Source organism: Schistocerca cancellata, chromosome 1, assembly GCF_023864275.1.
Source record: "Schistocerca cancellata isolate TAMUIC-IGC-003103 chromosome 1, iqSchCanc2.1, whole genome shotgun sequence".
Lineage (NCBI taxonomy): Eukaryota > Metazoa > Arthropoda > Insecta > Orthoptera > Acrididae > Schistocerca > Schistocerca cancellata.
Window position 1 is genome coordinate 1,008,469,910 of NC_064626.1, and position 10,102 is coordinate 1,008,480,011.

The 10,102-nt window shown below is 41.7% G+C and overlaps 1 protein-coding gene across 2 annotated transcripts in view; it reads left to right on the forward strand.

Moving 5' to 3' along the window:
* The window catches only part of LOC126089044 (lachesin-like), a 1,131,845-nt gene extending 1,127,695 nt beyond the window's left edge, over positions 1–4,150 (forward strand). The window contains exon 11 of one of the 2 annotated variants that reach the window (XM_049906881.1): positions 1,023–4,150. In XM_049906881.1, the coding sequence (XP_049762838.1) occupies positions 1,023–1,198 (176 nt within the window). In that variant the 3' untranslated portion in view covers positions 1,199–4,150. The remainder of the gene's footprint in view (positions 1–1,022) is intronic. The other variant, XM_049906882.1, reaches the window with a different exon arrangement.
* Positions 4,151–10,102: the final 5,952 nt, after the last annotated feature.

The window sequence follows — 10,102 nt, forward strand, 5'->3', positions numbered from 1 at the left end:
AGTGTGGTCGTGCGCCATCCTGTTGGTAAATGAAGACGTTCGAATCGGTCTCCAACTGTGGGAAAAGGAAGTTCCCAAGCAAATCTGGATACGTGTTTCCAGTAAAATGGACCATATACGTTTTTCCCTGAAGCTGCACAAAACGTAAAATTTTGGAGAGTCCCTCTCATGTTGTACAACTTCATGTTGTTGTTACGTATCCCATATTCACACATTATAAGGGTACATCTTTCCACTTAAATGGAATGTTGCCTCGCCACCAAACACTAAGCGTAGAAGAAAACTGCAATCCTCCATCTTGCCAAGAACGAAATCACGGAACTCCACACGATATTTGTCACCCTCACGAAGAGCTTGCAATAGCCGAATTTTTTATAGTTTCACGTGTAAACGTCGGCGCAACACACGCCAGACGGACATCGGAGACAAGTTGATCTGTCAAGCTCCACACCGAACGGATTTTTGCGGACTCCTTGGGAAACTATGGCGGATGCGTTCGACGTCTGTGTCAGAAGCACGCGGACGGCCCGGCGATTTGCGTCTACACAAACAACCTGTTTCCCGGAATTGTGCATGCAATCACCTAATGCTCTGTGCTTTAGGAGGGCGCACACCATACCTAGTATGAAAGTCACGCTGAACAGTTACTATTGACCCGCACTGCACTAAAGGTAAACACAAAACACTTTCTGTTGTCCCGACGTCATTTTTACTAGAACTGAAGTGGGTGCACACTGCTGCTACTTAGCGAGGACCATGTAAGACTCGAGAGTTTGCTCTTTCCTCAACAGTATGTTGTTCACGCACGTATCTCAAATAACACATTAGTTAGGCCTATGATTTTTTAATAATTGGATGATTGTTTTTGATACGCCCTATTTTATTGTGTCACAAAATGACACACTGATACAGTCATTATCACTATAACAAATGTCATCACCATCCTGCCGTACCTGATCGCGGACAGCGACCCCGTGCGTACGACCCTCCATTGCTAACACGACGCCCTCTTTGTGTTGCAGCAGGCATGGACGACGACGAGTTCACGCTGGCGTCCCCGGGCCTGCCCACGGTGCGCCGGCCCGCCGCGGCCACCAAGGCGGGCGCCGCCCCCGCGCTGCCGCCGCCCCCGCTGCTGCTGCTGCTGCCGCTGCTGCACGCGCTCACTCTGACGGCGGGCTCCGCCCCCGCCAGCTGACTCGCGACCCGCTGACGGTCGCCGTGTCCGCCTCTCGCCGCCGCCTCCGCCGCCGCCAGCGCGCCCCCAGTACAAAACGCGTCGTAACTCACGCCGCTCTTGTGTTCGGAACTGGCGGAGGAGCTCGCGCTGACGAGCGACGTCGTCGTCGACGAGCGCCGGGCGGTGGCTGCAGGTGACAGCGAGCGAGGCTGGCGCTGAGGTCCCGCCACAGAGACTGCGGCCTGGCAGTGCGGCGGTTCCCGTCTTAGGTTACTACTGTCCTTTCGTTGGTTCCGTGCAGGAAAGTTTTGTAATACGTGGTAATTAGAGCTTGATTGAAGCGGGGCTACGACTTCCAAGTGTAAAAAAAAAAAAATCATAGCTTGTACTCGTACTATTTATACGCCAACCTTTTTTCATAAGACGTGCAAGGATATGTCTCGTAAAATTTAAGCTTCGGGAAAATAACGACAAACACACTCTCCCTTAGGTCCTCCGTGTAGCGCAAGCGGTGGCAACTTTTGTTTGTGTGGACTTAAATTTGCTTACCTACGGAAAAAATTTACATGACCAGTATACCCACGTTACGCACCACGGTCCACTAACTTAATTACGAAAGGTGATGAATCTGAACCATCGCACCAAAATTTGGATGAAAGTAAGAGACTGGTGACGATTCACTGACTATATTAAATGATTAGGTGACATTTCAAAATCTAAGTAGATTGTTATAAAAAATCTAGAAAGAAATGTGAGTGCCAAAAAGATGTACAGTCTAATGATTCACCACTGTATCGACAAGCATGAACCGAAGTAAGTTATCTTAAAGTACTGGTAGTCTGGGAAACTCCTAGATCTCTCTAAAGGTATGCAGGTTACGATTGTGACACTTAGGCCAAACAGGTTCATATCCATGTGTAAACTTAGAGTACCCGTTGTCATCCGAGCCATGACTTGCAAATTACCCAAAGAAATAATGACACTAAAATTTTGACACAACACCTTCACCATCATCATTATCAGACATTCGAAGCATATGTGGATAGTTTTGTTCGAGTTCTACCATGCTGAAATGCTACGAGGGCTGCTAAGGTCCTATTTGTCCCGAAATGGAAACGACAGTGAAAATAAAATTTTTTTATTTGCAACAATTTGTTATGCCTTCCGACAAACTCTCTATATAGTCACAGTTCCGGCTGAGACGTTCCTGGTACCTATTTAAAAAATAGTCGTAGATTGCAGAATGTAGCAATAGAGCGTTACTGTACCAACGTGCCAAAATGGAATGGAATAATTTTTCGTGGTATTGTACCAAATTTTTTATAATCTCATCATAAGGCAGCCTCCTGTGCGTTCCGTCAGTTCTCTGTGCTGCAACTTGTTGTCTATGTCAGAATGTTGTCTTTATAGTCAGCGGCTCACGTCAGCAGAAATTAAAATCGAAGGGATCCAAGTTAGGGCTGTATAGTGGGTGACCAAACACTTCCTGTCGAAAACGCTGCGGGGGTCCTCATTGCCCCCACCGTGTCCGACCGACAATTTTCATGAAGAAAGAAAGGCATGACACGCCGTGTGGGGTGCATGAAACCAGGCGAAATCTCTCACAGCCACCCATATGTGGCAGGAGACACCATTTTCTAGGCATCTTTATGTGCGCACTGTGCGCTCAGAACTGACAAGAGTGACGTGGCCCGAGCGGCGGGCGTACTAAAGAGACTGTCCAACACATCTGTGTAAAGCTTCATCGGATTTTTACGTCGTTTCCACTGCGCGACCGATCGAACTATAATTTCAAAACAGTCCTCGTACTTACGCTGGTATTTAGACTTTCTAGGAGTTCTCACGCTAAACTAGTTACCGATTTAGGCAGCCGGACATGTCAGTAGGAATTATTTGTCGTTTAATGCAAACAGTTTCCAACAGCCGGCGAAGTTATATTTTTTCCAATTTTTTGTATCTGCCCTGTGTTAGACGTCGTTTCGTTTCAGCCAAATCTTGATAAACTGGGAGTGGGGTGTGTGATTTGGGATTGCGAATTATTAGAAGTGAGTTTCCGTAAACTTTCTAAACTTTTGGTTGTAGTAGGGAGCTAGAAATAATTTCAGTAAATAGCCGTCAGAATACTGCCCTAGTAAAAAAAAGTAACCTAAATGACTCCCTCTAGGTTTACTGGATTTTACCTGCGACCACCCTGCCTTCATATACCTGGACCTGAAAACTGACCCAACAAATACATAAGTGTTCGCATACATCCTATACGAGAGTCGACATAGCGAGAACGCATGTACCCAGTTTCCTAATGCTAGCTTTTACAACACCTAATCTACTCTAAAATATGTCTTGCAACTCATAATCAACCGAATTTGTCACTCCGGTCCAGAAGTCAGTAATCTATTATTTAATAGAAACAGACATTCAGTGTTTTCTTCCTAGGTAAATATACTAGCAGCCTCGAAGTACAGCATTGTATGAAGGTTGGACAATAATTATACTGTATAATTTTAGCAGCCACTTCCATTTTTACGCTTATGTACCGCCTATCGAAAAAGATTTGTTTATTTTCTGTGATGTGTCCTTAGGGAGAGTGATTTTTAAAAACTGCTGTTTTAAATAATGTACAGGCCTACGCAGCAGTACTGTGAATATTGTCTCGTAACAGACGAAATCTATTTTTTTGCAGCTGAAGATTGCTTTACATACAAATACCTGATGACTTCTAGTTGTACAAAATAAAAGTACTCTCCTGTATGTTGTTAAGGAAGGCAATTAATTTTCTTATATAAATTTGAGGGAACCAGGAACGAAAACAATAAATTAATAATGCATGCTGAAATGATATATATGTATATGATGTGCAGAGATCACATTCTTTGTGAGACTCCAGTGTACCCGAAATAGACATGTATGTAAATTGCAACTATGTATTATAGCAGAATATTGTCCCAAATAAAGACTAAGTTCGCTATGAAATGTTTCATTGTTATTATGTTCCCGCTTTCTCATCAACTTCTTCATTTAATTGATTTTACACTAAAGACCGCTGCTCAATATTTTAATAGATTTTTAAAGATAGCTGTTGATTTCATTTACCTGCAGTGGAGATGATTTGAACAGTATATTCCTTGATTAAATGTTTATGGTGGATGTGTTGTTATGGATTCATTACACCTGAGATATGTAATGGCAGTATTATATCTTATGTACGGGATGTTCTGAGGAAACACATTCAGATAAGTAACTTAACAGTCTGACTGTCCTTTGTATGAGAGCACTGTATCCATTGACGCTCATATAACAAAGGGATATCCCTCGTCCTATTTATGTTGTAATAAGGTCGTCGCCTGTATTCTCATATCTCTGTCCTCTCTATTTGTAATTCAAAAATTGGATGAAATGTCCAATTACACACACACACACAGACAGACAGACAGACAGAGCGAGAGAGAGAGAGAAACACACAGACCGGTAGAGAGAGAGAGAAGAGAGAGAGAGAGAGAGAGAGAGAGAGAGAGATAGACTTCTCAAAACCAAAGATCAAGAAAGTTTCAACATTCTTGCGCTAAACACGTTCAAGTATCCGTCATCTTGTTTTAATATTTGTAAACAGCGAAACAGTGCACGTTACAGGTGTACTTTCACAGTGAAGATCATTTGGAAACCAGTAAAAGTATATTGGGTGCGCACACAAAAACACACAAACACACACACACGCACACACACACACACACACACACACAGAGAGAGAGAGAGAGAGAGAGAGAAAGGGAGGGAGAGAGAGAACACACACACACACACACACACATACACAGAGAGAGAGAGAGAGATTCTTTCGCACAGTGTAAAATAATGTAAACGACAACAGTTTTCCATTCAATACGTAATTTTCATCGTAAGTACGCGTAAGCCTTCTATATTAAGATCTCTCTGGCTACAGATGACAAGAAGAACAACACATAAACAGGAAAGTACGGAAGGCTAGAGAAACCATAGCGTCTTCTACCTAGGTGTAAATATTTTCTGTTTCAGTTTTTGAACTTTACTTAAGAACTGAAACGATGTATACAAATACTAAAAATAAATATTTCCTGTTACTTGAAAGCAAATACAAAACCAGCTAAAGGTCCTATATATTCGGCAAAATACGTTTGGTTAAAAAGAAGAAAAACGATTGTGGTTGCTCAGAGTGGAACCTCTCCAAAAACACACCGAAATATACAACATGTGCAGGGCAATAAATATTTTATTCGTAATGCTATGGAGATTGTTCGTCGTCCCTTCTTCGAGGGGGTGGCGCAATCAGTAATTTTCCAACATTAATTTGCCAACAAGTTTGATGCGACCATTCACGATTTTTTCTTTCATCTTCAATTCTTAAAGGTATTTGTCGTATATTTACATTTGTCGTATACATACATACTCTAATATCTGTCTTGTAGGTGTCTTGTGAATGAAACACGTTCTTACAATGACTCTCAGCTTGGCATCTGCTTTTGCTAGAATTTCTTTTACATGTTCATTTGATTTTACGGTGCTCCCGGCTGTCACTCTTAGGTATTCCATTTTTTTGTCAACAATGTTATCGTAAAGCGTATTTCTGCGCAGCACGCTAGTTTCATTTATGTTCAGGGTCATCTGCAGCAACCAACGACCACCTGGAGGTCTTCCTTCAATTCGCTACAGTGGTATAGTGTCGCCTCCTCCTTATAGACAAGTGCATCATCCTGCAACAGCCTCATGAAGCTATCTGCTTTATACAATACATCAATTACATATGCTGAAAAACAGTAAAGGTCCTATCACGCTTTCTTAGGGTACTTGTGAAATTTTTTTAACATCTGTCGATTTTGTACCGATACGAGCGTCGTGTTGGCTACCGTCTGGAAGAAATAATGACTCCCTTCACAAATCTTTTCCGATATTAGGTAATCTTGTGTTTCCATTACTAAACGACAGTGTGGAACTGTTTTAAGCCCCTCTCTCGAATCGAGGAACACGGCGTCAGGCCGGGCAGCGAAGGATACGATAGTCTGGATCTCATGGAGACAGGGAGAGAGCTGAGTTTCGCCAAATCTCTGTTTCCAGAAACCACTATTCTACGAGAGGTTCACGTTAGCGATATCGGGATGTAATTAGACACATTTGCCCGATTAGTCTTCTTCTAAAAAGGAAGTGGTAAGCGCTTCTTTCCTGTCTTTAGGTGTCCTTGCTTGCTGCAGAAATGTACGTTAAGCACTGCACATAATGTCATTAGAACCTCACATACATCACATCCTCACATACATCACATCCCGTCCAGATACCTTTCAGCAGCCAAAGCTGATTTTCTATTCAGCGATCATTTTTCTCGATATATAACATTTAAGCATCGGTATGACAGTTGAAATGAAGAACCGTAGTACGTAGTTTCATTAGACCTAACTCAGCACATAAGCTTTTTCTCTGTCGTATTTCATTTCGGTGACAATGTGGTCCTAAACGACTGAATAGATGATGTCGATCCACTTACTGATTTTACATGAAACCGAAAACTCTTACAGCTTTTAACCAGATTTATAGGCATAATTTTACTGTAAAATTCATCTAACGCTTCTCTCTTTACTCTAGCTGCTTGTTTGTCATCTAGTCTTTAAGTTTCCCTAAATCTATCGTAGAAAGTTTCAAACACGGCTATTGAACAACGTTGGCTCTTACCCACCACTTAAAATTCTGGTGGTAGGTGTAATGAACTATGCTTTTGAATGTTTTCCATTTGTGCTCCACATCTTCGTCCTCAGAGCAGAATATTTTTTGTTGGCTTCCCTGATTTCTCAGCAATTTGCATCCTGTCACTTTTGCCGGGAAAAAATGTATATAGGGTGATCAAAAAGTCAGTATAAATTTGAAAACTGAATAAATCACGGAATAATGTAGATAGAGAGGTACAAATTGACACACGTACTTGGAATGACGTGGGGTTATATTAGAACCAAAAAAATACAAAAGTTCAAAAAAGGTCCGACAGATGGCGCTTCATCTCATCAGAATAGCACTAATTAGCATAACAAAGTAAGACAAAGCGAACTTGATCTTCTTTACAGGAAATGCTCAATATGTCCGCCATCATTCCTCAACAATACCTGTAGTCGAGGAATAATGTTGTGAACATCACTGTAAAGCATGTCCGGAGTTATGGTGAGGCATTGGCGTCGGATGTTGTTTTTCAGCATCCCTAGAGATGTCGGTAGATCACGATACACTTGCGACTTCAGGTAACCCGAAAGCCAATAATCGCACGGAATGAGGTCTGGGGACCTGGGAGGCCAAGCATGACGAAAGTGGAGGCTGAGCACACGATCATCACCAAGCGACGCGCGCAAGAGATCTTTCACGCGCCTAGCAATATGGGGTGATTCTAATAAAACCCCATGTCATTACAAGCATGTGTGTCAATTTTTAACTCTCTATCTACATTATTCCGTGGTTTATTAAGTTTTCAAATTTATACTGACTTTTGGATCACCCGGTACGACGTTTCTCAACAGTCCTTGTAAAACATGCAGTCATTCATGTTATACAGTCTTGTGATTACTGATGACATTCTCTGCATTACCTGACTGGAAAAGATCGAGTCTTTTTGTAGCTAAGCTGTCTAGGGCGTTGCCCTCATGTGTGCTCTCTGTGTTCGACGTAATTTTCAGACAAGACATTCAGAACAATCTCACACTAATTTCTGTATATGGCACCATTTTCGATTGAGTGTGTTTCTCACTACACAGGCTGTTTCTTTTAACCTAATACAACTAAATATCTCGAATATGACCCATGGAAAAAAATCCATTGTAATTGAAAATTAATATTATTAAAGGGGACTTCCACCTGCGGTACAAATGCCACCTCCCGATCACTGCTCCAGCGTGGGCGGTTTCAAATTTGCATCTTTAAATAGGAACCCTCATTTTTTGCACATATAAATTCTACGCCAAAAAATTTATTTTTACTGTTTACCCAGACCAATGTTTCCCTTTCGTAGTAAACGGCGTTGTAATCGCCAAATATCAAGTTTGGCTGTTTTCGTAATTAAGAACCGACGCATTTCATTCTGCACTTCATTTACTACATAAATGTAAACCTTTGTGTATTGATGTTCAAATGTTGCTTTCGTGTCACAAATGTGATATCAGAGTCCAAGTAATGCGGCTAGACATTAATATTTCCGGGAAATAACCTACGTGTATGGGAACTTCATTTTCTTTTCCATGCGGGATTGATCGTAGTGAGTCCTCAAATCGTCGGAATGCTTGATTTCGGTGGTCGCCCTCCAACGCTGTAGCTCCCACGCTGGCGGCTACGCCACTACCGGCGGAATAAAAACCGCAGCCGTTGTAATATGGTAAAATGTCCATGAAGTGACAGTGACAAGCCGCACTTGCCGTGATTACACACGTAACGTGAAAAAACTCGCACGACGACCGAAATCAAGCACAACAGTGGTGACAGCCTAGGAGACTCACGGAAATCAAGCACTACAATGGTGGACTCAGCGATATCAAGCACCCCGATGGGAACAGCGAACTATTACATCGTGGATAGACACAGCTTTAACCAGACAATGATACCGCTAACCGTTTTGTAGCCAATGGTAGGACCCTAAGTCTGTTGTAACAACTGGAGATATACCTCCATAAAATCAATAAACCAGAATCTGTGTTAAATGAACAAACAGATTTCGTAAGCCACAGTTATTTCAGTAATTTCAGTAAATTCTGAAGTTATTTCTTGCATATGTCAATTGTTTAATAGCTATATCTTTAGCGCTATCAATAAATTCATCTTTGACAACACCATGTACAAAAATATCTATGAAGTGTTTACAAACATGTGTGTGCAAATGTACATCCTGAATAAAGGGACTTGTACTAAAACGACGGAGAAAAGAATGTTTGCCGGTACTAAAACGTTAATAATGCTTTCCTTGGATGATGTTGTAAGTTTACACAGTTAATTTTCCACTATTTTGCGCATATTTTCCGCGTTCGACTTACGAAATTCATAACCTAAAATTAAACCTTTTCATGACAGGAATATGCATTTCACCTCATTCAGGAGAGGAAATAAAACATGTATTAAGACAAATTACACCTGACGGTAGACCCACAGCGTCCAAAGTGCATCGTGTAGTTAATAAAACACGAAAAAGTTGTGACTGAAGGCGTTGTTTAATTCACACCTACAAAGGCTTATGTTTACGTCATAATGAATCGTAGAATCGATTACGTTGATTCTTAACTGCAACGACGGACACTCTTGATATTTGTCGACAGCAGCGCCATCTACCACGAATGGAAATAATAGTTTGAAGAAACAAACAGTCTTGGTTGCAAGGTTGTAATTATTATTAATTTACCAGTACCACCTTTCCTCTGATTCAGGCATCTTCAAGTTGGCTGACATAAGATGGTGTTAGGCACGTTGGATTCCGAGCATACAGAAATCCAGCAAATAAATGCCCTCATCAAATATTCGGAAAATACTACACGTCCCCCATAGTGAGGCATCCAACGTAGTCCATTGAATATAAAATAAGATCAGGCCTAAATAGATCCGCGACCATGTGAGTACTACGCAGGAGTAGTTGCTTATTTCGGGCGCAGTACTACTTGCTTAGCAATGCGTCTTCATGTAAGTCGCGAGTAGTACTGGGCCAAAATACGAGCAATTACGCCTCCAAAATACTTCCATGGTTACTGTTTTATGTAGGCCTGATCTTCTTTTGTATTCAGAGGACTACTTTGCATGCCTCAAGAAGGACACCGTGCAGGGTTTCCGAAAAGCTGAAGAGGGCATTTATTTGCTGGGACGTTTTGTGTGATCGGTATCAAATTTGCCAAACACCACCTTATATCATACAATTCTTATTCCCTGACGTCTTAACAAATGTCCTCT